Source organism: Protopterus annectens, chromosome 15.part0 (assembly GCF_019279795.1).
Source record: "Protopterus annectens isolate FY-2018-M chromosome 15.part0, PAN1.0, whole genome shotgun sequence".
Taxonomy (NCBI): domain Eukaryota; kingdom Metazoa; phylum Chordata; order Ceratodontiformes; family Protopteridae; genus Protopterus; species Protopterus annectens.
In genome coordinates this window covers 30,962,031-30,989,833 of record NC_056749.1, presented here as the reverse complement: position 1 = coordinate 30,989,833, position 27,803 = coordinate 30,962,031, and the positions used below count along the sequence as shown (strand labels likewise).

Here is a 27,803-nt window from a genome sequence, read left to right as displayed (position 1 = left end):
TGGATACCGCCTTTGGCATAAAAGTAGGGTTAGTTCTTAAAGACACCCTGTCCTGGTGGAAAATGAGGAAAGGTTCCACTGCCATTAGCGCCTGTAATTCTGAAACTCTTCGTGCTAATGTTATTGCCAGGAGCAGAGCAGTTTTCCAAGACATATATTTTAATTCTGCGGTGTTGGCTGGCTCAAAAGGAGGTAAAGTTAGCTTCTCCAAAAAGTACAGTTTTGTACCTACCATAAATGTAGATGTCCGATAGGTATGCATCTGCAGTCATAACATATGGGTTGTCCTGCCTCAGGCAGCCCTGCGGTCGGCCGGATTCCAAAGTCTGGGTCTGGCCTCGGCTGATGTCGCACTTTCCCCGACGTCAGAGCTTCTGGGGTATAAAGGCATCAGTCGACGCCATTTTCCTCAGTGTTTCTTGCCCCAGATGCCAGGTGCCCTCTAGGAAGGCTAAATTTGGTTAAATGTTGAAAATTCCAAACAGTAGCAACCAAAATATATATATATATATATATATATATATATATATATATATATACATACATATATACATACAAACAAATACACCATAATAGATTCCCCCAGCTAGCTAAAAGAGGGGTAAGCACCCTAGGAATACCACAGAGGAGAAGGAGGGTGGGTAATCCTGACTGCAGATGCATACCTATCGGACATCTACATTTATGGTAGGTACAAAACTGTACTATGTCCTTCAAGGATGCATCTGCAGTCATAACATATGGATAGAATACCATAGCCAAACTGGGGGAGGAGGTACTAAGATAATGATGGTGTAGTTAAGATCCCCTGTAAAACTGCAGTTGCAAAACCTGCTCGGGATCTGGAGTATAAAGGTAGATTGTAATGCTTGGCAAATGTATGCACGGAGCTCCAAGTAGCAGCTTCTAAAATGTCCTTGGTAGCCACCCCTCGTAGGAAAGCTGTAGTGGTGGCCGTGGCTCTTGTGGAGTGAGGCCTGATATTTTCAGGAGTTGTCTTTCCATGAAAAGAGTAGCAGAATCAAATGCAATTTCCTATCCATTTTGAAATTGTCTGTTTGGATATTGCTTTTCCTTGCACTCCAGTTGCATATGCTACAAAAAGCTGGTCAGTTTTTCTGCTGGTTTTAGTTCTGTCCAGATAGTAGTGTAGTTGTCTGTGTACATCCAGGGTGTGCAGTAGTTTCCCCCCCCCCTGTTCTGTGGGTTAGGAAAGAACGTAGGCAAATGAATAGCCTGGTTCAAGGATACCCTAAATACCACCTTTGGCATAAAAGTAGGATTGGTTCTCAGAGACACTCTATCCTGGTGAAAAATAAGGAAAGGCTGCACTGCCATTAGTGCCTGTAACTCGGATACTCTTCTTGCTGAAGTGATTGCTAGAAGGAAAGCAGTTTTCCAAGATAAGAACTGTAAGTCTGCTGATGCTGCTGGTTCAAAAGGGGGTAGTGTTAATTTTTCCAGCACAAAGTTGAGATCCCATGCAGGCAGAGGAGGATTCCTTGGAGGTTTTACATTTTTGATCCCTCTTAAAAATTGTCTGAGGAGAGGGTGAGAGAAGATAGGAGGATCCATGTTGTACTCTGCTGAAATTGCTGAAGCATGAATCTTAATGGAAGAATAGGACAGGCCATTGTGGAACAATGTGTGCTAGGTTTGCCAGTGTGACATTTGTACCCTTTGATGCACTCCAAATGAGGAATCTTTTCCATTTTGCTGAGTATGTTTTTCTTGTGGAGGGTCTGCAAGCCTCCAGGATAATGTCCTTGACCCTCTGAGATAAAACAGTTTTGTTTTGTTTTAAGCAATTTTCCAGGCAGTTAGCTGCAGTGTTTTCAAGTTTGGATGCAGGATCTTGTAGTTGTTCTGCGTTAGAAGTAAAGGCCATAGGGGTAGAGGCCATGGGTTCGTCCGAGACATGCTTCTCAGTAGCTGATACCAATGCTGCCTTGGCCAGTCTGGAGCTATCAGAATTCACCTTTGGCTGTTCCTCCCTGATCTTCAGTAGAACTTTGTACATCAATGGGAGAGGTGGAAAAGCATACACTGTTAGGGCCTTCCAGCTGAAAGAGAGGGAGTCCACCCTCCAGGCTTGCGGGTGGTAAACTCGAGCAGAATTTGTTCAGTTGGTGGTTGAGCAGGGAGGCGAACAGGTCTATCTCTGGCATTCCCCATTTGCTTGTTATGATTTTGAAGATGTGTGGATGCAGCATCCATTCGTGAGCATCCGTGGTAGTTCTGCTTAAGCTGTCTGCTAGTGAATTCTCTTTTCCTGGTACAAATATGGCCTGCAGTTGGATGCCGAGATTCAGGCCTAGGTTCCACAGATCCATTGCCATCCGGCATAGAGGGTAGGAATGCATGCCTCCCTGGTTGTTTATGTACCACATGACTGTGGTATTGTCTGTCCTTATCAGCAGATGTCCTTGCTGGAGGAATGATTTGAATGCCTCTATTGCATGCTTCACTGCCAGCATCTCCTTTAGGTTTATGTGCAAATTCAGCTGGTCTTGAGACCATAGGCCTTGGATACACTTGTCTTCCATGTGTGCTCCCCATCCTAGGTCTGAGGCGTCCATGGTGATGGTTTGCCTTGGTTGTGGTTTGTTGAAAGGCAACCCTCTGCTGGTCTAGCAGGCCTGAGCCCACCACAGGAATTCCTTTTTCAGGCATGGAATGATTGGTATCATGGTTTCTAGACTGTGTCTGTGTTGAGACCATACATTCCTTAGGTACCATTGTAATTTCCTCATATGCAGCCTGGCATGTGGGATCAAGATTATGCACGATGCCATGTAACCCAGGGCCTGCAGGACTTTCCTTGCAGTAAGCTGAGTTTGTCTTGTCAAAGCCATGAAGTAGACTGGTAGTTGCTCTTGTTTTTCTTCTGTGAAAAAAGCCATCTGAGTTATTGTGTCCAGATCTGCACCCAAAAATGTTATCCTTTGGGATGGCACTAGTCTTGACTTCTGGATGTTGACTGTGTATCCCAAGGCCTGTAACAGGTGTATGACATAGGCCAAATCCTTTATTAGTTTTGTCTTGTTGTCCGCTTTTATTAGGCAGTCGTCCAGGTATGGGTAGATTTGTATTCCCTGAAGCCTGCAATGTGCAATTACTGATGCCAGGCATTTCGTGAATACTCTGGGCGCAGTAGATAAGCCAAAGGGCAATGCTGAGAATTGATAATGCTCTGATCCTGCAAGAAATCTGAGGTGTCTTCTGCAATCTGGTCGTATAGGGACGTGCAGGTATGCCTCCTTGAGATCTAAAGTCACCAGCCAAGACTCCTTGCCCAACATGGGAAGAAGTTGCTGTAGGGTCAGCATTTTGAATTTTGGCACAATGAGATATGTGTTTAGTGCGGACAAGTCGAGAATAGGCCTCCATTGGGTTTCTTTTCTTGGCACAAGGAACAGTCTGGAGTAAAATCCTTGACCTTGTTCCATAGGTGGTACCTTTTCTATTGCTTTCATCTTAAGTAAACTGTTGATTTGCCTTAGAGCCTCTGGCTTCTGGTTTGGTGGAAGGTTTTGGCATTCCGCTCTTTTTTGGTAAAGTGTGGAAGTGAAACCTGTATCCTTTGTCTATTGTTTGCAATGTCCATCTGTCTTTTGTAATGCAATGCCAATTTCTCGAGAATAAAGCCAACTTTCCGCCCAAGGGTGCTTCCATTTGTTCCCTGGTAGGCGGAATCAGAGCCAAGTCATTGTGTCTGTCCTGTGGAAGTGGTTGTAGTTGTAGCTGTGGCAGTACCCCTCTGGTTGGCAGGTTGCCACTGACGACCCCTGTAGGCACCCTTTGATTGACCTCTGCCTCTTGGGCGTCTATTCCTGCCCATCTGTGCTCTGGAGGTGTCTGGAAAGGACCAATTCTTTGAAGGCCAGTTTCTGCTGAACCTCGGAGGTTGGACCTGCAGAAAATCCTTTACTGTTTGCACAGATTTTGCTTTTTCTTCCACTTTCTTTAGAATCTCCTGTGCAGGGGAGCGAAATAAACTTTGTCTCTCCATTGGAGCATCTAGGAGTTTTGCCTTGACATGGTCTGGCAAGGATTGCTCTTTTAGCCAGGCATGCCTTCGAATTACTGCTCCAGTCATAGCTGACCTAAATGAAGCCTCCAGTGCATCATAGCCACATTTTAAGAAATGATTACTGACCTGCTGAGAGTTGTGTACCAAATCCTGAAGGGACTTACGGTCTAAAGGTTCAGGAGAAGAAAGCTTTTTATTCAGCTGATCTAACAAATATTCCTGGTACTGTATCATATGGAATTGACAGTTTAAAGCCCTGTCAGAAAGAGTAGCAGATGTGTAAACCTTTTTTCCCCATCTCTCTAATGCTCTTGACTCCCTTTCAGAGGGAAGGGGGTTTTTGGCAGTGGCAGCTGCAACACCTTTTGGGCCCTGAGAAATAGTTTCTGGGTCTGCAGCATGGGCTTTATACAAATGAAAGTGAGAATCCGGGACCCTGTAACATCTATCAGGTTTGGCAGGGGCCGGAGGAAGAGAATCGGGGGCAGAACTGACATCATTATATGCATCATCAACTACTGTTAGCACAGGTAGTATGGCTAAAGGCCTATGTTGTGGCAAGTGTAAAAAGGTCCTTAGTCTTTTTCTAGAATCAGAGAAATCCTGACCCTGCCATTGAAAGCGTTCCCTCTGAGTGTAAAGTCTCCCCAAAGGAAAATTCTTCTGGAGGGGAGGCAGAAGGAATACAGTCTTCTGCATCTGAATCCTCATAAGGTGAGTATGGCCCTTCCTGATGGTCTGATAAATCAGATCCATCCGAGGAGTATCAGAGGAGAGAGGCTCAGGTGGTTCAGTCCTAGGCCTTTTGTCAGGAGGTGGTTGAGAGGCCCTGTCTGGGTGAGGTTGGGAACCCCTAATCATGGATATCAGGTCCTCAGCAAGGCTGAGAATCTGAGAACTTGAGGAAGGTCTCTGAGAAGTAGCTTTTGCAGGTAAAGCCTTTGACATTTTAGCTGCTTTAGCCCTGGAGAAGGCCTTAATAGACATAGAAGCAGGGGGCCTAGCTGCCCCACGTGCAGGAGTAGAAATGTCCAATGGAATGGTGTCGGACAATTCTTGTGCACTTGCTTCTTCGGTAGGGATTTCTGTAGCCGACTCAGCCGGGGCCTCTCTGGCCTCGGTTGTCGGAGGTATGATTTCGGCAGAAGAAAGAACCGAGGACTCGGTTTCAGCCGAAACAAGAGACACTCGCGGTAGGCCTAACCGTGGTTTCAGCCGAAACCGCGGGCCGCGAGTGTCGGTCCTTTTCCTTGCATTTTTTGGCTAAATGTGTAGTCGGAGTCTCCGACGGCATTTTATATGCAAAAGCGGATCCAAAAAACTCTTCTGCAAACTCCGACCGACGTCTAAGAGTCCGTCTGTTGAAGGAGGCACAGGCTAAACAAGCTGATACGTCGTGGTCTGGGCCTAAGCAAGGAAGGCAGTAAGAATGGAAATCCTTATGAGGTATTTGTTTCCCACAAGTTAAACAATTATTTACTTTGTCTGACATCGGCTGAGGCAAGAAAGAGTCCCCAACGGGGTACTTAGCTTTTTTAGAAGTCTTCGGTAGCTGAAATCTCTGGATCTGACCGACCGGCACTTGCGAACAGCTTCTGCTTCGGGCACCGCGCGGCAAGAAAGACTGAGGAAAATGGCGTCGGCTGATGCCTTTATACCCCAGAAGCTCTGACGTCGGGGAAAGTGCGACATCAGCCGAGGCCAGACCCAGACTTTGGAATCCGGCCGACCGCAGGGCTGCCTGAGGCAGGACAACCCATATGTTATGACTGCAGATGCATCCTTGAAGGACATCAAAGTTGAGGTCCCAAGTTGGAGTAGGTGCTCTACTGGGTGGTCTTATGTTTTTAGCCCCTCTGAGGTACTGTTTTAACAGAGGATTAGAGAAAATTGGTGGATCCGTGTTGTAATGAGCAGAGATGGCAGAGGCGTGGATCTTGATGGATGAGAAGGAGAGTCCTTTGTCCAGCATCTCAGTTAAGTATTGTAGTATCTGAGGAATGTTTGGGACAAGAGGGTCAAGGCTGTGAGCTTGGTTTCAGGCACATAATCTCTTCCATTTATCCGAACAAGCTTTCCTGGTACTAGGCCTTCTGGCCTCCAGAATGACATCCATAACAGTTTTGGAGAGAGGCATCACTTGCTTGACTAAGGAATCTTCCATGCAGCTAGGTTTAAGGTCTTTAGCTGGCTGTGTAGTATTTGTTTGTTGTGCTGAGTCAGCAGATGTGGGATTTGAGGCAAAATCCAGGGTGGTTCTTGTGCTAAGCTCCTTAAGATTGGGTACCAGTGCTGGCGTGGCCAGTCTGGTGCAATCAGGATCATCTTTGGCTCTTCCTGCCTAGCTTTTGAGTACCTTTGGCAGGAGAGGTAGTGGTGGGAAAGTGTATACTTGTAGGTTCTCCCAGCTGAATGAGAGGGCATCCACTTTCCATGCTTGTGGATGGTAACTCCTTGTGCAGAATTTTTGTAGCTGGCAGTTTATTGGGGATGCAAACAGATCTGTGTCCGAGCTCCACCATTTCTGTGTTATCATTCTGAATATTTGTGGATTCAACTCCCATTCATGGAGATCCATGACGTTTCTACTTAAGTCGTCTGCCAGTGTGTTTTTGTCTCCTGGCAGGAATTGTGCTTGCAGATGAACTTGAAGGTTTATAGCTGTGTTCCACAAGGTCATAGCTTGTCTGCATAGGGGGTAGGAGTGAGTGCCCCCTTGCTTGTTTATGTACCACATAACTGTGGTGTTGTCCGTCTTTAGTAGTAGTTGTCCTGGATGTAGCAGGTCCTTGAAAGCTGTAAGCGCATTTTGTACAGCTAGCATCTCTTTTTGATTGATGTGAAGATGCCTTTGTTCTGCGGGCCACGTGCCCTGAATACATTTGCCTGCCATGTGTGCTCCCCAGGCGTAATCCGATGCATCTGTTGTCAGTGTTTGCCTGGCTGTGGGTTGTGTAAAAGTCTGTCCCTTGTTGAGGTGACAAGCTTGAGCCCACCATTGAAACTCCTGTTGAAGGCAAGGGATGAGTGGTATAACTGTTTCCAAACTTTGACAGTGTTGCGACCATACATTCTTTAGGTACCACTGAAGTTTCCTCATATGCAGTCTGGCATATGGAATTAGTAGTATGCAAGATGCCATGTAACCCAAGGCCTGCAGAATTTTTCTTGCAGGGAGTTGGGTCTTTGTTGCCATCAATTGAAAGTATTGAGTCAGTTGTCCTTGTTTGTCTGGCGTGAGATAAGCCATCTGGGCCATTGTATTCAAGCTGGCACCCAGGAATATAACCTCTTGTGAGGGCACTAATTTTGATTTCTTTTCGTTTACTGTGTACCCCAGGCCACTTAATAACTTTTTTTTACAAACGCCAGATGCTTTAGAAGAATGTCCTTGCTCTCTGCTTGAATCAGGCAGTCGTCTAGGTACGGATAAATTTGAATTCCTTTCTGTCTGCAAAATGCAATTACTGGTGCCAGGCACTTTGTGATGACCCTGGGCGTAGTAGATAAGCCAAAGGGCAGTGCAGAGAATTGGTAGTGCATTGAATCCGCTATGAGGTATCTTCTGCAGTTTTGTCTGATAGGGACATGCAGGTAAGCCTCTTTGAGGTCCAAAGTCACGAGCCAAGCTTTCTTGCCCAGCATGGGAAGAAGCTGCTGTAATGTCAACATTTTGAATTTCGGAACATCCAGGTAAGTGTTTAGAGATGAAAGATCCAGAATGGGCCTCCAGGCTTTGTCCTTTCTGGGTACCAGAAAGAGTCTTGAGTAAAATCCTTGTCCTTGCTCCTGTGATGGTACCGTTTGAATAGCTCTCATATCCATGAGTGCTGTAATTTGTTTTTGAGCCTCTGCCCATTGATTTGGTGGCAGATTTGGCATTCCTTTTAACCTTGGCAGAGTGTGAAAGTGGATCCTGTAACCTTGAAATACAATGTTGAGAACCCATTTGTCTTTGGTGATCATTTGCCAATTGTGGTAGAAGAGTGCCAGTTTTCCTCCCAAGGGGGAAGGATTTGTTTGGCAGCTGTAGTGGGAAGTCATTGGAGCTGTTTTTTATATGGTTGGGGCCTGTCTCCCCCTTCTTTCTGGCCTGATGCAACCCATTGTCGAGGCATGTAAGTACCTTGTGTTTGACCTCTACCTCTTGGACATCTGTATCTTCCCCTTTGAGGTCTGTCTGTAATTGGAAAGGACCAATTCTTAGTTGGCCAGTTTCTGCTAAATCTAGGAGGCTGAACCTGTAAGAAATCCTTCACTGTTTGCATAGATTTTGCCTTATCCTCCGTTTTCTTTAGTACCTCTTCTGCCTTAACTCCAAATAACACATCCTGCTCCAAAGGTGCATCCAATAATTTTGCTTTAACATGATCTGGTAAGGTAAGTTCTTTTAACCAAGCATATCTTCTAATGACAGAGCCTGTAACTGCTGGTCTGCAGGAGGCCTCTAGAGAATCAAAACCACATTGCAAAGTATGCTTTCCCACTTGTTCAGCTGCATGCAATAAATCCTGCATTTCTTTAAAATTAGGAGGATCTGATTCTGGAAGCACTTTTTGTTTTAACTGAGAATAAAAATTGCTGATATTTTAGCATGTGAAACTGGCAATTTAAGCCTCTCATTGCTAAAGTTGCAGACGTATATACTTTATTTCCCCATCTGTCTAATGCTCTGGAATCTCTGTCAGAGGGAACTGGATTCTTGGCTGATGAGGCCTTAACTCCTTTGGGTCCCTGAGAAATAGTTTCAGGGTCAGCTACAGGGCTTTTATACAGAAATTTATGAGAGTCAGGGACTCTGTAGTATCTGTCAGGTTTAACAGGAGCTGGAGGTAAGGAATCAGGATTTAAGATGGCTTCAGTATACACATCATCCACAATATCTCTAACACTGGCGGAATAGCAAGGGGTCTGTGTTGAGGTAATAAAAGGAAGTCTCTGAGCCTTTTCTTGGATTCTGAATAATCCTGGCCTTCCCAGTGGAAATGCTCCCTCATGGTATATAGGGTTTCCCCAAAGGAGTAGTCCTCAGGCGGTGAGGCTGATGGAACAGATTCCTCAGCATCAGAATCCTCATAAGGGGGTAAAGAGTATCCTAGGTCTGACGATGAATCAGAAGAGATGGACACCTGGTCGGATGAGTCATAGTCTGCATCCTGTGGAGGGGGATGGGACCCCCTGATCAGAGTGATTAGGTCTTCGGCCATTTTGAGCATTTGTTTCTTAGGCATGGAGGCCTGTCCTGGAGAATGCTGTATTTGTTTCTTTGACTTTAAAGGAGGCTTAGACTTAGCTGAGGGTTTAATGCTTAACTGAGCAGGTCTGAAGACACCCTCTGTAGCTGTGGGTTGCTCAGCTACTCCGGATCCCTCTGAAAGGTTTTGTCTCGGTAGGCTGAAGAACTTGTGCGTCCGAAGGCCTAGCCATCTCCACGTGGGAGTCAGAGGCGGCTTGTGGTTCTACAGAAGCGGTCGTCAGGGGCTGCGAAGGCACCTCGCTGAAAACGGGAGAACCGGCGACTGGCCTAGAAGACGCTTCGTCGTCAGATTTGGGCCTCGGATGCCTATCCTTGTCTTTGCGCTTTTTGTGTATTCTTGTTGTCGGAAGTTCCGATGGCATGGTATAATTGAATTTTCTACCAAAATAATGCCGGGCAAAATCAAACCGACGTTTAATAGTGTGCTTGTTAAACCTAGCACAAAACAGACAACCAGTGGCGTCGTGGTCAGGGCCCTAGGCATGGGATACAATAGGAATGGAAATCCTTATGAGGTATTTGCTTCCCACAAGAAATACAGTTATTAACTTTTACTGACATCGGTCCAAGGTAAGAAAAAGTTTCCCCAACGGGGTACTTAGATTTGTAGAAGACTTCGGTTCTGGATTCGGAATGAAAATCTCAGGAGACTGCTGACCGGCACTTGCGAACTGCTTTTGCTTCAGGCACCGCGCAGCAAGAAAGACTGAAGAAAATGGCATCGGCTGCATCTTATATACCCCTGTCGCACTGACGTCAGGGAGGAGGCGACAGCAACCGATGCCAGACCAAGACTTTGGAACTCAGGCTGACTGGGGAACCACCTGACAGCAGGATAACCCAAGTGTAATGACTGCAGCAGTGTAACACGATGAACATCTGAGAAAGAAGGGAAAACTGTGGAACAGGTTAACAAAATCAAGTATCTGGGAAGCATGGTTGAGGAGATGGGAAGTCTGAATGAGGAGAACAAAGCTAGAATCAGTGGATTGTAGCCAAGAGTGTCACATGCAGTTATGACAGACAAATGTCAAAGAAGCTGCAAAGTAAGATGTACAAAACAGTGTGACCTGTACTACTGTATGGTACAGAAACCTGGGCAGTGAAGGCAGGGCAGTTGAGAAAACTACAGGTGATGGAGATGAAGTGCCTGAGACAGGTGGTAGGATGCCCACTGTAGGACAGGCTAAGAAAAGAGGAGGTAAGAGCAGAAGTGAAAGTAGCTCTAATTGCAGAAATGTTCAAATAAAACAGATTACGGTGGTTCAGGCAAACGTGCAGAAAAGCAGAAGAATCTGGTGAAGTTAATTTCAGACAGACAGGAAGAAGGCTAGATGATATTATGGCATCCAGCAGAGGTGGATGGACTGTGTGAGAGAAGACCTGCGACAGTCCGGCATGAATGTCAAAGAAGGCAAGACTGCGGCACTGAAAAGAGAGAGGACAGCTGAGACAAGAGCCCAACCCCATGCAGAAAATGAGAAAACAAAAGGCGGTGATGACGATGATAGCTGTGTTCTAATAACAAATGTAAATGTCCTGTGAGCCCATCTGCAATGTATAACAGAGAAACACAGAATTTCTGGTCTAACTACAGCTGCTTTTAGTGGAAATCTGTGGACAGACTTATGGATGTTTTAAACTGTGCTAATGCTTAGGCATAAGCACATTAACATAAATATTAAGAATATACCACATTTAATGCATGGTACCTCCAGTAAATACTTTGGGTTGTTAACCGTTGTATTAATTATGCAAGGTGATGCATACTTTGTGGGCACTTACTTATATACACAATTCCTGAACAATAACAAGTAGAGATGATGTCTCAGTCTCTTACCGTAAAATGTAGAGCGACCTTTGCTGCAACAACAGATCAGCCCAATCAGCCTTGTTGTTCTCACTAACCAAGCGCATCACACTGGATGAAAGCAGACACAGCCCAGAAATTGTACTTCCACAGAACTAGAAAGAATAAAAACATATTAATGTTACACTTGTACTGCTAATGTTAACACTTGGATAGAGATTACCTTATTTCAAAAACATTTACACAATTAACAGTGCGGTGGTGGTGCTGTGGTAGCGTTGTCGCCTCACAATAAGACGCTGTCCAGTTCGATTCTCAGCTAGAGCGTCTTATGCGTGGAGACATGCGTGAATGGGCGTACCTTCGTTGAAGGTTGTGCGTCAGGGCTGGTAACTCGGCACATAAAAATCAACTACCAATCATTAGCGGACCGGAGTTCCGCTATGGCGACCCATAACCGGGAAAAGCCGAAAGACAACACAAAAACAACAGTGACAGAGGAGAAAACCTCTGGGGATCAGACAGGGAAGCAATAAAAACCTACATGAACACAGAAGGGACTGATTAAACTGAAAATGGGAAACTTAAAAAGGAAATGTCTGATAGGGCTGGGATAACTTAACTGCACGCAACAGCATTTTACAATTGGTAAGAGCTCAGATGCATGATTTAAAACATATTTTAAACGCACGGTAGGACCTGACAGCAACACTAAACTGAAAAAAGTTTTAAATGCTGGCAGCAGACATTTTAAAAGTGCAGTGCCTAGAACTTTCAGAGAGTGGGTAATGTAATACAAAATGATCCAAAGTACTGTGACAAGTTAGTAACTTTAGCAGAACACTGTTTAAAATGGAGTTACCTTCTTTGTCTAAAGCTGCAATAGAAACCATCAATCTTCTGTAAAACGAAAGCAAACAGGATTAACTTGTTTCAAATGCTGGAGAGGGATTATACAAGCATTTCTGTTCCACTAACAGTGAGGAGAATGTTAGTACTATAAATGTGAAAAGGCTGCCTACTGAGTCAGCATTCAAAATAATGAGTGTCGACAAGCTAAAAAAAAACACACAGGAGAAGATCGAATCACGAAAATCATTCTTCTTGTTAAAACTTCTTTTTGTAGGGAGGCAAGCTCCCCACACCACCAAACTTACATATACAAACTCACTCAAACATTGCCATACTTGCAGAAAACAGAATACTCTAAGAAATGGCATCTGAAACTTAGTATACATTAAGTTCAAGCTTTCCGCCATTCAGTTGCCATATTTCAAGACAGACTCTAGCGAGTCCTGACATTACAAATAAATAGTTGTGTGAAAACTGACATGTAAGCTGCAAATTAAATTATTCCTATGAAATGCAACTAGAATAACAGTCAGCATTGTGTTAATGTTTTACAACCCAACTAGTGAAATGTACTGTATTTCTGGAAGGGAGAGAAGTTCAAGCTCTGTTAATACTATGGGAGTATGATTATCTTTGCCAAAGGTCTAATGGTATACAAGCTTAAAATTAGTAAACAGTGGAAAGTACAGTTGTGTACGCTTAACCATAAATGTAGATGTTCAAGTGTATTCACTGTTGCAGTCATCACATTTGGGTTATCTGCTTGCAGTAGCCCTCAGTCGGCCTGATTATCAAAGTCTTGGGTCCTGCGTCGGTTGCTGTCTCATCTTCCGTGACGTCAGGTAGTCAGGGGTTATAAAGCATGCAGCCGATGCCATTACATCAGTTTTTCTTGCCCCAGATGTCAGGTGCCCCCCTAAATATATATATATATATATATATATATATATATATATATATATATATATATATATATATATATATATACATATATACACACACACACACACACATATATATATACAAGGTTATACCTTCAACAAAAAAGCAAATACACCAAAAAGCTTTTAAGCATAGTAAAGGAGAGTAGAGGTATAGCCAAAAGAAGTCAGGGGGGCTGAAAGGAGGGTAACCAGGACTGCAACAGTAAATACACCCGAACATCTACATTTATGGTAAGTGTACACAACTGTACTATGTTCTTCGTGTTTCACTGTTGCAGTCATCACATGGCGTCGGCTGGTTCTTTTATACCCCTGTCGCACTGATGTCAGGGAAGAGGCGACGACATCCGACGCCGGACATAGACTTTGGAATTCGGCCAACCGAGGACCCGCCTGACGGCAGGAAAACCCCATCTGTTATGACTGCAACTGTATGCACGATGAACATTTGGGTAGATTCCCAAAGCTAAGGATGGGAGGAGGAATTTAGATAGCATTAGGACCAGCTATAAGGCCCTGCAAGACTGCAGTGGCAAAGCCAGCTCTGGATTTAGAGAAAATCGGTAAATAATAATGCTTGATGAAAGTATGTACAGAACTCCAGGTAGCAGCTTCTAGGATGTCCTTGGTAGGGACACCTCTGGGAAAGGCTGCAGAGGTAGATGCAGCCCTGGTTGAATGTGGTCTAATCCCCTGTGGAAGAAGTTTTCCATGGTGCATATAGCAAAAATGAATGCAATGGCCTATCCATTTAGAAATGGTTTGCTTTGAAATAGCCTTCCCCTCTGCCCCTGCAGCAAATGCCTCCAGCAGTTGTTCAGATCTCCTTTGAGGTTTAGTCCTGTCCAAGTAAAATATAAGTTGTCTGTGCACATCTAAGGAGTGCAGTATCCGTTCCCCTTTGTTCTGTGGATTAGGAAAGAAGAAGGTTGGCAAATGAATGGACTAATTAAGAGCCACATTGGATACCACCTTGGGCATAAAGGAGGGATTGGTCCCAAGGGACACCCTGTCCGCGTGAAAGATGATGAAAGGCTCCACTGCCATAAGGGCCTGTAATTCAGATACCCTTCTTGCTGAAGTAATTGCTAAAAGGAAGGCCGTTTTCCAAGAAAGGAATTTTAACTCTGCACTTGCAGCTGGCTCAAAAGGAGAAAAAGTGAGTTTTTCCAATACAAAGTTAAGGTCCCAGGCTGGAGTTGGGGCTCTCCTGGGTGGTCTTAAGTTTTTGGCTCCTCTGAGGAACTGCTTGAGCAGTGGATGAGAGAAGAGGGGTGGTTCTCTGTTGTAATGAGCTGAAAAGTACAGTTTTGTACCTACCATAAATGTAGATGTTCGAGGATTCCATTGCTGCAGTCCTTACTATTGGGTATAGTCCGCATCCAGTCGGCCCGAATACCAGAGTATAAGGCTGACGTCGGTCAGGGCGCATTAGACTGACGTCAGTACGTCAGGGTACTAATGCGCATGACCGGCGTCATATCCTCAGTCTTTTCTTGCCCCAGATGTCAGAAGACCCTAAAAAGACAAGGCCCAAAATACCTGCACCAAAACATGAACAATATATAAAAAATATAAGCAGGTAAACTCACCTACACAACCACCCCTAAACACAGAGGGGAAGGAGGGAGGGTAAATTGGACTGCAGCAATGGAATCCTCGAACATCTACATTTATGGTAGGTACAAAACTGTACTATGTTCTTCGTTTCCATTGCTGCAGTCCTTACTATTGGGTAGAATCCCAAAGCAGAGGTAAGGGAGGCTGGCAAATCATAAAGAAGCAGGAGCTGACAACATGCCTTGCAAAACAGCTGTGGCAAAACCAGCCCTAGACTTAGAGTAGATAGGAAGGTGATAATGCTTAGAGAAAGTATGCACTGAACTCCAAGTAGCTGCTTCCAAAATATCCTTAGTTGCCACCCCCCATAGAAATGCTGTTGAAGTGGCAGTAGCCCTAGTGGAATGAGGCCTAATCCCAGCTGGAACCTCCTTGCCATGATGGGAATAACAAAATGCAATGCAAAAGCCAATCCACCTAGAAATAGTTTGTTTTGACACAGGCTTGCCCTGCGAACTCAAAGCAAAAGAAACAAACAACTGCTGAGACTGTCTAAAATCCTTAGTCCTGCTTAAGTAATAACGCAATTGCCTGTGTACATCTAAAGTATGCAAAATCTTTTCCCTTTATTTTGGGGTCTGCATAAAAAGTAGGCAAATGAATAGTTTGGTTTAAAGCCACACTAGAAACCACCTTAGGCATAAAGGAAGGATTAGTGCGTAATGATACCCTATCCTTATGGAAAATCATAAAGGGCTCGACTGCCATAAGGGCCTGCAACTCAGACACCCTTCTTGCAGAAGTAATAGCCAACAAAAAAGCAGTCTTCCATGACAAATATTTCAACTCAGCAGTAGCCGCAGGCTCAAAAGGTTGTAGAGTAAGTTTTTCCAACACAAAATTGAGATCCCAAGCAGGAGTAGGAGCTCTACGTGGGGGTCTTATATTTTTTGCCCCTCTAAGAAACTGCTTGAAGAAAGGATGCGAAAACAATGGTGGGTCACAATCATAGTGAGCTGAGATTGCTGCAGCATGAATCTTAATGGAAGAGAAGGACAGACCCTTGTCCAGTAACTCAGTAAGATATTGAAGAGCCATACTCAAATTAGGCTCAGAAATCTCCAAATTCTTTGCTTTACTCCAAAATAAAAATCTCTTCCATTTTGCTGCGTACACTTTCCTTGTACTAGGTCTTCTAGCTTCCCTAATCACATTTAAAACTTGTTGAGGAAGTTGAGACCTGCTGTGTTTCAACACAGAATATGCCAGGCTGTCAGATGAAGAGAGTGAAGCTTGACATTGAGCAGATGACCGTCCTGCTGGGATAACAGATGTGGAATCAAAGGTTAAGGCCATGGAGGCTTCTTTACCAGACTCCGTAGTAGAGGGTACCAGTGTTGCCAAGGCCAATCTGGAGCTATCAAAATCATCCTTGGCCTGTCCTGTCTGACCTTTAACAGTACCTTTGGAAGAAGAGGCAGAGGTGGAAAGGCATACACATGAAGGTTTGTCCAACTGAAAGACAGAGCATCCACTTTCCAAGCTGTGTGATGAAACCCCTTTGTGCAAAACTGTGGCAGCTGGTGGTTTAGTGGAGAAGCGAACAGATCTATGTCTGGAGTTCCCCATGACACTGTCAATTTCTGAAATACATGAAGATCCAGTTTCCACTTGTGGGGATCCATGATTTGTCTGCTTAACACATCTGCTAAGGAGTTCTGTGCTCCTGGCAGAAACCTTGCCTGAAGAGTTAGGTGCAAGCGTGCAGTCTCCCATAAAATCATCGCTTGCCTGCATAGAGGATAAGAATGTGTTCCCCCTTGTTTGTTGAAGTACCACATGACAGTTGTGTTGTCTGTTAGAATCAACACCTGCCCTGGAAGAAGAAACTCCTTGAAAGCCAGCAAAGCGAACTGGACTGCTAACATCTCCTTCATGTTGATATGTAGATGCTGTAGTCTGGCAGGCCACTTGTCTTGTATCCACTTTCCATTTAGATGAGCTCCCCAAGCAATGTCTGAGGCATCTGTCGGTAAAATCTGACTCGCCTCTGGCCGGGTCACAGAGAGTCCCTTGTTTAGGTGACATTCCTGAGCCCACCACAAAAATTCTCTTTGAAGGCAAGGTATTATTTGAATGACAGTGTCTAAATCCTGGCAGTGCTGTGTCCATACATTTTGAGATACCATTGTAACTTCCTCATATGCAGTTTGGCATTGGGAAGCACCAGAATACAAGATGCCATGAACCCTAATGCTTGAAGGACTGTCTCTGCAGTCAGCACGGACTGATGAGATAGTTGATGGAAGTAAAGTGATAGACTCTTTTGTTTGTCCGGGGTTAAAAGGCCATCTGGGCTGCTGTATTCAGTCTCACACCCAGAAAGCACATGTCTTGAGAGGGTACTAGACTGGACTTTATTTCATTCACAGAATACCCTAGGCATCTTAGCACTGCTATAAGATATTCCAGATGCTGTAGAAGGTCTTCCTTTTCTTGAGCCAGAATCAGGCAGTCGTCTAAATAAGGATAGATTTGAAGTCCTTGTAGCCTGAAGTAAGCTATCACTGGAGCCAGAACCTTTGTGAATACTCTGGGCGCAGTAGATAAGCCAAAGGGCAATGCAGAGTCTCCGAAAAAGAAAAATCCTCAGGAGGAGAAGCCGAAGGAGTGGCATCATCCACATCAGAATCAGAATAATGAGGATACTCCTGCAAATCTTCCGCAGAAGACTCAGAAGCCCCTGAACCCTGTTCAAAACTGTCAAACTCTGATTCCACTCTAGGCCTCTTATCAGGAGGGCCCATAGAACCTCTAATCATAGTAATCAAATCTTCTGCCATTTTAAGCATATGTTTCTTAGGTACAGAACCCGAAAGGCTAGGAGAAGCCCCTACTGAAGCTGAAGTTGGCCTACCTCTAAAAGAAGTTTTGGCAACAGAAGGAGAGGCTCCAACTACTTTGGGAAGAGAGGGAAGAATAGTTACCTGAGAAGCCCCCTCAGCCTGGCCTGCCTCCTGAGAGGGTACATCCTGTAACAGTAAAGTTTCTGCCTGAGATTCCATAGAAACTCCTGGCAAAACCTCTGGATCCACTGAGCCACCTAAAGAACCGACGTCCGGGACTGCCGGTTCATCAACCCTAGGCTTCGCTGTTTTGTCCTTGCGCTTCTTGGACGAAGCGGGCGTCGGAGCATCCGACGGCATTTTATAATTGCAACGCTTCCCAAACACTAATCTGGCACAGTCTAACCTCCTCTTAATAGTGCGTTTGTTAAACCTAGCACAAGAGCGGCAACCAACAACGTCGTGCTCAGGCCCTAAACAAGGTATACACAATGTATGGTAATCCCTATGAGGTATTTGTTTCCCACAAGAAATACAGTTATTCACTTTTCTGACATCCGGTTAAATAGTGAGGCAAGAAAAACCAAAATGTTCAACGGGTACTTAGCCAACTCTGATTCGGTCTGAAACTCGTTTCCGAAATATTTCAGAACGCCAACCTGCACTCGCAAAACTGCTTCTGCATCGGACCACGCGGCAAAAAAGACTGAGGATATGACGCCGGTCATGCGCATTAGTACCCTGACGTACTGACGTCAGTCTAATGCGCCCTGACCGACGTCAGCCTTATACTCTGGTATTCGGGCCGACTGGATGCGGACTATACCCAATAGTAAGGACTGCAGCAATGGAAAACGAAGAACATCGGCTGAGGCGTGAATTTTGATGGAGGAGAAAGAAAGGCCCTTGTGAAGCATCTCAGTTAAGTATTGAAGAATCTGAGGTAAATCGGGCGCTGCTGTGCCCATCCCTTGAGTTTGGTTCCAGGCACAGAATCTTTTCCATTTTTCAGCATAAGATTTTCTAGTACTAGCCCTCCTTGCCTCCAAAATGACATCCAACACTTGTTTACTGAGGGATGGTAACGGAGAGATTAGGTAATCCGCCAGGCTGCCAGGTTCAGAGTTTGAAGCTGAGGGTGCAGAATCTGGCTCTCCTGCTGTGACAGCAGGGTTGGGGTCTGAGGCAGGTGCCATGGAGCCAGTAGTGACAAACTGCGTAAGAGGGGGTACCAGTGTTGGCGTGGCCAGTCTGGTGCAATCAGTATCATCCTTGGTTTGTCCTGTTTGATCTTTAGTAGCACTTTGGAGAGGAGTGTCTGAGGAGGAAAGGCATAAACTGACAGATTTTTCCAGCTGAAGGACAGAGCATCCACTTTCCAAGCTTGTTTGTGGGGAGTCCTTGTGCAGAATTTGTCCAATTGGTAGTTCTGGTGGGAGGCAAACTGGTCTATATCTGGGGTCCCCCATTTGTTTATCAACATGTTAAAACTCTTTGGTTTCAGTTTCCACTTGTGTGGGTCCATGAGACTTCTGCTTAGTTCGTCTGCCAGTGTATTTAGTTTTCCTGGCATGAATTGCACCTGTAGACGTACTTGGAAGCCCAAGGCTGTACTCCACAGAGCCATGGCTAGTCTGCAGAGGGGGTAAGAATGGGTACCCCCTGCTTGTTTATGTACCACATAACAGTGGTGGTGTCTGTCATTACCATTAATTGTCCTGGAAGAATGTGGTCCTTGAAGGCTGTGAGAGCATTCTGTACAGCTAACATTTCTTTCTGACTGATATGCAGGTGCATTTGACTTGGGTTCCATTTGCCCTGAATGCACTTCCCTGCCAGATGAGCCCCCCATGCATAGTCTGATGCGTCTGTTGTTAGGGTTTGGGCAGTAGGAGTATAGTGAATGGTAGTCCCTTGTTTTGGTGGCAGGCCTCTGCCCACCACAGAACTCTAACCACAGGCAAGGTATGATAGGAATCATCGCTTCTAGATCCTGAGAATGTTGACACCATAGACTTTTTAGATACCATTGTAGTTTCCTCATATGTAGTCTTGCATATGGAATTAGTATAATGCAGGAGGCCATGAATCCCAAGGCCTGCAGTATTTGCCTTGCAGATAGCAGGGTTTTTGTGGCCATTAGTCTGAAGTAATTTGTCAAATTAATTTGTTTCTCTGTTGTGAGGAAAGCAATCTGTGAAGTTGTGTTCAAGCTTGCTCCCAGGAATAGAATTTGTTGAGAGGGTACCAGATGTGATTTCTTTTCATTTATGGTGTACCCCAGACAAGTTAGCACCTTTTGTACAAATGCCAGATGATTCAAAAGCATGTTCTGGCTTTCTGTCTGAATTAGGCAATTGTCCAGGTACGGGTATATTTGAATATTTCTTTGCATGCAAAATGCAATGACCGGAGCTAGGCACTTTGTGAATACCCTGGGCGCAGTAGATAAGCCAAAGGGCAGTGCAGAGAACTGATAGTGCATGTAGCCCACTTTGAAGCGTAGGTATCTTCTACAAGATTCCCTGATTGGAATGTGCAGGTAGGCTTCCTTTAAATCCAGTGTTGCCAACCAGGCATCTTTGCCTAGCATAAGAAATACCTGGTGAAGAGTTAGCATCTTGAATTTGGAATCACCAAAAAGGTTTTTAAGATAGAAAGGCCCAGAATAGGAAGCCATGAGTTGTCTTTTCTGGGTACCAGGAACAGTCTTGAATAGAAACCTTGCCCCTTTTCCATTTCTGGTACAGTTTGAATAGCCTTTATGCTTAAGAGAGAGAGAGAGAGAGAACTTGCTTTTGCGCCTCCTCCCACTGATTTGGGGGTAGATCTGGCCAACCGTTTGGGGTTGGTAACGTGTGGAAGTGAAATCTCTATCCTTGGGAAACTATATTTAAAACCCATTTGTCCTGGGTAATGAGTTCCCAGTTTTTTGCTTGCAGAGCAATCTTTTCCCCCTAAAGGAGCAATCAGTTGAGAAGAGCTTGGAAGTTTTAAAATTAAGTCATTGAGACAGTTTACCATAGGGAGGAGTCTTACTATTCTCTGATTTGGAAGTGGGAGCCCCCCACTGCTTAGTCCTGTGCGTACCCTGGGACTGAAACCTGCGTGCTCTGCTGGTTCTGGGTTTTGGACTGAGGAGGCCTGGAAGAGGCAGGAAAAAAGACTAATTCTTAGAGGGCCAGTGCCTACTAAATCTGGGAGGCTGTGCTTGTAGGAAATATTTAACAGTTTGCATAGATTTAGTTTTTTCCTCCATCTTTTTAAGAACAACTTCTGCTTTGTTGCCAAACAGGCGGTCCTGATTTAAGGGAGCATCCAGCAATTTAGCTTTAACATGATCTGGCAAAGACTGCACCTTAAGCCAAGCATGCCTTCTAAGTACAGACCCAGTGACAGCAGCCCTGCAAAATGCCTCTAGTGAATCAAAACCACATTGCAAAGGATGCTTTCCAACCTGTTCAGCAGAATGCATTAGATCCTGTAAATCCTTATTTTCAGCACAGTCACGAATTATCATTTTCTGAAGCAATCCAACAATATGCTGCTGATACTTTAATATTTGAAACTGGCAGTTTAAGGCCCTAATGGCCAAAGTTGCAGAAGTGTATACTTTCTTACCCCATCTATCCAGCGCCCTGGAGTCTCTATCAGAGGGGGTAGGATTTTTGGCAGTAGTAGCCTTAATACCCTTGGGTCCCTGTGAAAAGGTCTCAGGATCCGCAGTAGGATTTTTAAAAAGGAACTTGTGAGAGTCAGGAACCCTGTAATGTCCATCAGGTTTTCTGGGAGCAGGAGGTAAAAAGTCAGGGGCCAAGGTAGATTCCGAAAAGGCATCATCAACAATGTCTTGTACAGGAGGGATAGCTAAAGGCCTGTGTTGGGGCAGGAGTAAGAAATCCCTAAGCCTATTTTTAGAGTCAGAGTAATCCTGGCTTTCCCAGCGAAAGTGCTCCCTAAGAGTAGGCAGGGTTTCCCCAAAAGAGAAATCCTCTGGGGGGGAAGCAGAGGGAATAGAGTCCTCTGCATCAGAATCCTCATAGGTAGATAAGGGTAAATCCGGGTCATCAGAGGAAACAGAAATTTCAGAATCCTGGTCAGAAGTATCATAAGCAAATTCAGTCCTAGGTCTCTTAGAGGGGGAAGGTTGGCTTCCCCTGATTAACGTAATAAGGTCTTCAGACATTCTTATTTGTTTTTTAGGCACAGAGGACTGACCATGCTTGTCTTGGCATCAGTTTTCTAGGCATAGTTCGAGTTTTAGGCTTTGAAGAAGATGATGGCGTCGGTTTAATATGCAAGTCGGTAGGCCTGAATACACCCTCAGAAGCCGGTGTCTGCACAGCGGCTCCGGACCCATCCAAGGTAGAGACATCCACAGGTTCCACAGTTGATGCATCACGAGGCATACCGGACTCCAAATAGGTCTTAGTAGAGGCCTGTGAATCTAAAATAGCGGGTACCAGGGGCTGCGAAAGCGCCTCACTGAGTACCGGCGAACTGGCAACTGGTTTAGGAGAAGCGTCGTCGGCAGCTTTGGACCTAGGCGGCCTGTCTCTGTCTTTATCTTTGCATTTTTTTGGAATGTCAGTAGTCGGATCGCTTACCAAAGACATATCTGGATAATTGAACAGAGTACCAAAATATTTATAAGGGTAAACATACCAACGACAAAGATTTTGCTGCTTAAATAAGGCACAAAACCGACAGCGAGGTACGTCTTGGTCAGGGCCTAGGCAAGGAATACAGTACGAACGAAAATCTTTGTGAGGTATTTGCTTTCCACAAGAAATACAATTATTGACTTTTACTGACATCGGATTAGAGCAAGAAAAAGTTTCCCCCATTGGGGTACTTAGCTTTAGTTGAAGACTTCAGTTCTGAAACTCGAAAACGAAAACTTCAGGAGTCGGCCGACCGGCACTTGTGAACTGCTTCTGCTTTGGGCACTGTACAGCAAGAAAGGCTGATGTAATGTCTGCTGCAAGCTTTATACCTCTGGCTACCTGACGTCATGGAAGATGAGACAGCAACTGATGCAGGACCCAAGACTTTGATAATCAGGCCGACTGTGGACTACTGCAAGCAGATAACCCAAATGTGATGACTGCAACACTGAAACACGAAGAACATCCATATGTACTAAATGCGACAGAAAGGAATACCCCCTTAAACATGTAGAAATTCAAAACAGTTTTAGGAAAACATTTCTTCCTGTAGATGTAGTCCTGACTTGACTCAAGGTGATATACAAGAGAAAGATTTTCCACATTTGAATTCACTGTAGAAAATTTGGGTGTAGTGAGAATTCACAGACACAGTTTAGACTTAAGAAAAAGGTACATGCCAATTCAGTACAAGAATGTGCATGTGTGTGAGGGGAAGGGGAGGTGCAAGACAGTTATACCAATACAGAGGTACAGAATCAAAACCAGAAAAAGGGAATTAACATATAAGCAAGAATTTGGTCATGGTTAAACAGCAAAAAGGATTCAGTGTTTTACCATAAACCTGTTCATTAATGAAGAAAAAGAAGCCAAATAACAAAAGGTGTCAGCACAGGAACTGAAGGTGAACTGACAGAAACATCAGACGTAAAAAAAATCAGTATAAGGCACATGCATAATGACTTAAAGTAGTGTTAAACAGAAAACAGAAAAACTAAAGACAAAAGGAGCATTTTAAGCAAGGATCTTTAGAGCACAAGAATGACAGTAAGCACTAAGCAGACAGTTAAGGCAGCCTCATGGCACAGACTGATAAAGTACTTACTGTGCACCAGATGACCAGCGTTCGATTAGCAGCAGTGAAGGGGCTGCAAGAGGAAGATGAGACGGAGTGGCCATGGTTGGCTTGAATATCTTGCTGGAGGAAGCCTAGGTACACTGCAATAAAGCAGCACTCGAAACCTGGCAAGCTCCATGCTGCATGAACAAACATTCATTTTGTCAAGAGACTGCACATGTGTGGATGTCAGCATGAACCTCTTGAAGGTAGCAACTGTGGGACTTGCAAGACTGCCACTGAAGGGGATTTGGCACTCTCCCTACAGCAAAATGATGCTAAAACAGCACCCTCAATCTCCTCATCAGCTCTGGATGTCAGTCATTTTGAGCCCAGGGCAGCCAAGGCTGGTTCCGTGGACTCAGTGAAAGAGGAGAGGAGCTGGTATTAGCTGGTGGTCAACTTAAGGAACATGTGAAAAAATTCAGTCTCAACCCAACTTCTATCGGAGTGGAACAGAAACAAAGGGGAAAGGGAACTCTTAAGAGACGTTCAGATAGTGAAAAAGTTATAGTCGAAAAAGACTGCCTAGAACTACCCTTTGTAGGGGAAGACACAGAAGAAAGCCAATAAAAGTCCACATCCCAACCAGAGCTATTTTGGAGAGAAGTGAAGCACATCACAGGCCACATAGCAGACCCTCCAACCAATACTCACCACCACCATCAATTTCAAAGACTACATGCACTTCCCGGCTCTTCATACCAGAAATGCCAATCATTGCAAACAGCCCTCAAACTAATATTTATCTAGCTTCATGCAGATCCATCTTCAAACTCTGTCAAACAGACCAAAGCATATCTCCTGAAACTTGACCCAACTGTGGCAACATTTAGTAGTCTCCACCCTTCCTTCCTTCACTTGGGAGCAAATAAAAGCTGCAAACCTCCAACACACACTTTCAATCTCGCCCTCTTTGCAGTTATAGTTCTTTCTGCATTAATGCATTCTATGTTGGTATCTCACTACCAAAAGTCTTATCCCATCCAAACTTAAGGATTACAGACCTATTTATATTTTATATATATATATATATATATATATATATATATATATAGGTTCATAGGTTAGTACTAAGCTAACTGCCCTTGACAGCCATTTTAAGCCTAGCCAATTATCCCTTGTGAGACTCAAACCCTGCACCTTGTTTTTGTAAGGCAAACACCTTAACCATTTTATATATATATACATATACATATATATACATATATATATATATATATATATATATATATATATATATATATATATAAATAAATGTATATAAAAAACAAAGGATTTGTGTCGAAAAAAGCGTAACTAAAAACACAATCAAAAGTACAATGGAAGTAATGCCAAAAAGCTAGAAAGAATAACATGACCACAAGCAGCTTGAAAAAATTACTTGAGCACTTTCAACCTTTTTGATGAACGAACGAGAACTTCTTCAGAACTACCCTACCAAATACTCACTCACAAAAGTGGTTAACCTACAGCACATGTTCAACAGCTGACACAAACTATAACGCATGTGACACACAAACATCATTAGAAAATATGAATACACATGACAGGTCAAAAATAAAACAGAAAATCATTCTGAAAACTCATAAAAATAAAAGTTTTCAATTGGTATATGTGAATTCAAGAGAAATTTGAACTTAATAATTTCAGTTTAAAAATCAACCTACTATTCCATCACAAGTGATACAGAGATTTCAACATCCAATAATATGACCTCTAATAATACCGCCAGGGGCCATTCTCATCTATTCAAGTGACATTGGGCAAGTGTGTAAAGCGATAAGGAATACCTGGAGCATTTTATTAAGTGATGCCCATGTACGTAAATAGTAGGTGATGTGCTAGCATTTTCTTTTAGGAGCAACAGAAATTTGAAACAGCTACTATGTCAACGGCAACATCATCATGTTCCACTTACATATGTCAGATGAGGGACATATCCCTGGAGAAACTCCATCCAATTACTTGCAAGCAATATAGACACAATTTTATGCAGTTATTTATGTTGCTTGCTGTCAGCTATGCTAAAGTTTATATATAGGCAAAATGAACAGACGGCTCAAAGAGGGAATTTTCAAGCATGTTAGTGACATCTGTCTGAATGATGAAAAAAGTCCATTATTCAAACATATTTTACAATTTCCCCAGCATTTTTGAAATCCTAGGGGTGATGACATAATGATGGAGACAGAATTTGTAGGGATGCAGTGGACAGGAGAACTGCATGCTGACACACCCCTCGCTTGAACACATGCCTATTTCTTAGACTGAAATAATATCTTGACTGGAGTTGGTGTTGTTTAACATATATTGATCACAATGTCACAAGACAGCTCAGAAATCTTAGATATGCAAATATATTGGAAACAAAGATCAACATAGAGATGCCCTCCTTGTTTTGTATGTTCGTACATCAGGAAGGTGTGGGCTGAAACAACACTCATGATTGGATAGTTACTGAACTGAAGCAGGAACATGTGACAGTTTTACTAATGGATGCATTAGATCCACCACTAGGGGATGGACACTAATAATTTTTCACTGGATTTTACAGGTTTTTAAACATGTACATTCCATCATTAAAATGAGATTTGAAGAAGGGTGTGGATTCTGGCCAAAAGCACTAATCTGTTTCATATTTTAAGTTCATTTTATGATGTACTCTGTGGTGGCTTTGGTATCATACACACACACACACATTATATATATATATATATATATATATATATTACACACATACACACACATCTATATATATATATATATATATATGTGTGTGTGTGTGTACGCGCGCGCGTGTCTATATTACAAGATCGAATGCTTAGGAGACCAAACACCTAAACATCGAACTTGTAATATTGAACCCAAAAATGTCGAACAATGCAGGAAAACACATCGGTCAGCCACGGAAAAAATAAATAACTTTACACCCAAAGTGGGGGGGGGCTTTGCCCACCACACCCCCCCTAACTAAATATGCCAACTCCAAGATCGCTCTAGAGTAGACAAAAAATACAGTTGTGTACACTTACCATAAATGTAGATGTTCGAGTGTACTCACTGTTGCAGTACATTACATTTGGGTTATCTGCTTGCAGGTAGCCTTCAGTCGGCCTGATTAACAAAGTCTTGGGTCCTGCATCAGTTGCTGTCCCTTCTTCCATGACATCAGGTATGTCAGGGGTATAAAACATGCAGCCAACGCCATTGCATTAGTTTTTCTTGCCCCAGATGTCAGGTGCCCCCCTAATGGGGAGCAATTAAATATAAAAGTACAATGATATACCTCAAACAAAAAAGCGAATACACCAAAAAGGCTTTTAAGCATAGTAAAGGAAAGTAGAGGTATAGACAAAAGAAGTTAGGGGGCTGGAAGGAGGGTAACCAGGTCTGCAACAGTGAATACATTCGAACATCTACATTTATGGTAAGTGTACACAACTGTATCTATTTTCTTAGAGTTTCACTGTTGCAGTCATTACATTTAGGTAGATTCCAAAGCTATGGTTGGGAGGAGGAATTTAGATAGCATTAGGACCAGCTATAAGGCCCTGCAAGACTGCAGTGGCAAAGCCAGCTCTGGATTTAGAGAAAATTGGCAAATGATAATGCTTGGTGAAAGTATGCACAGAACTCCAGGTAGCAGCTCCTAGAATGTCCCTGGTAGGGATGCCTCTGAGAAAGGCTGTAGAGGTAGATGCAGCCCTGGTGGAGTGAGGTCTGATCCCCTGGGGGACAGGTTTTCCATGGTGCTTATAGCAGAAATGAATGCAATGGCCTATCCATTTAGAAATGGTTTGCTTTGAAATAGCCTTCCCCTCTACCCCTGCAGCAAATGCCACCACCAGTTGTTCAGATTTCCTTTGAGGTTTAGTCCTGTCCAAGTAAAATCTAAGTTGTCTGTGCACATCTAAATAATGCAGTATCCATTCCCCTTTGTTCTGTGGATTGGGAAAGAAGGTTGGCAAATGAATAGACTGATTAAGAGCCACACTGGATACCACCTTGGGCATGAAGGATGGATTGATTCTGAGTGACACCCTGTCCCCAAGAAAGATGATTAAAGGCTCCACTGCCATAAGGGCATGTAATTCAGATACCCTTCTAGCTGAAGTGATTGCTAAAAGGAAAACTGTTTTCCAAGAAAGAAATTTTAAGTCTGCAGTAGCAGCTGGCTCGAAAGGAGATAGAGTGAGTTTCTTCAAAACAATGTTAAGGTCCCAGGCTGGGATTTGAGCTCTCCTGGGTGGTCTCAAATTTTTGGTCCCTCTGAGGAACTGCTTGAGCAGTGGATGAGAGAAGAAGGGAGGTTTTGTGCTATAATGAGCAGAAATGGCGGAGGCATGGATTGTAATGGAGGAAAAGACAGGCCCCTGTGAAGCATCTCAGTTAAGTATTGTAAAATCTGAGGTAAATTGGGCGCTGCTGTGCTCATCCCTTGAGACTGGTTCCAGGCACAGAATCTTTTCCATTTTTCAGCATAAGATTTTCTAGTACTAGGTCTCCTTGCCTCTAAAATGACATCCATCACAGGTTTACTGAGGGATGGTAGAGGAGAGATCATGTCATCAGCCAGGCTGCAAGGTTCAGTGTTAGAAGCTGAGGGTGCAGAATCTGGTTCGCCTGCTGAGACAACAGGGAAGGAGTCTGAGGCAGGTGCCATGGGGATAACCGTGACACACTGCGCAGGAGGGGTTACCAATGTTGGTGTGGC

The 27,803-nt window shown here is 43.9% G+C and overlaps 1 protein-coding gene across 1 annotated transcript in view; it reads right to left on the bottom strand.

Annotated features, from left to right (window-relative positions):
- The window catches only part of ALKBH7 (alkB homolog 7), a 270,184-nt gene that overhangs the window by 170,100 nt on the left and 72,281 nt on the right, over positions 1 to 27,803 (bottom strand). The window contains exon 3 of the mRNA XM_044057081.1: positions 11,131 to 11,255. Coding sequence (XP_043913016.1) covers positions 11,131 to 11,255 — 125 coding nt within the window. The remainder of the gene's footprint in view (positions 1 to 11,130; positions 11,256 to 27,803) is intronic.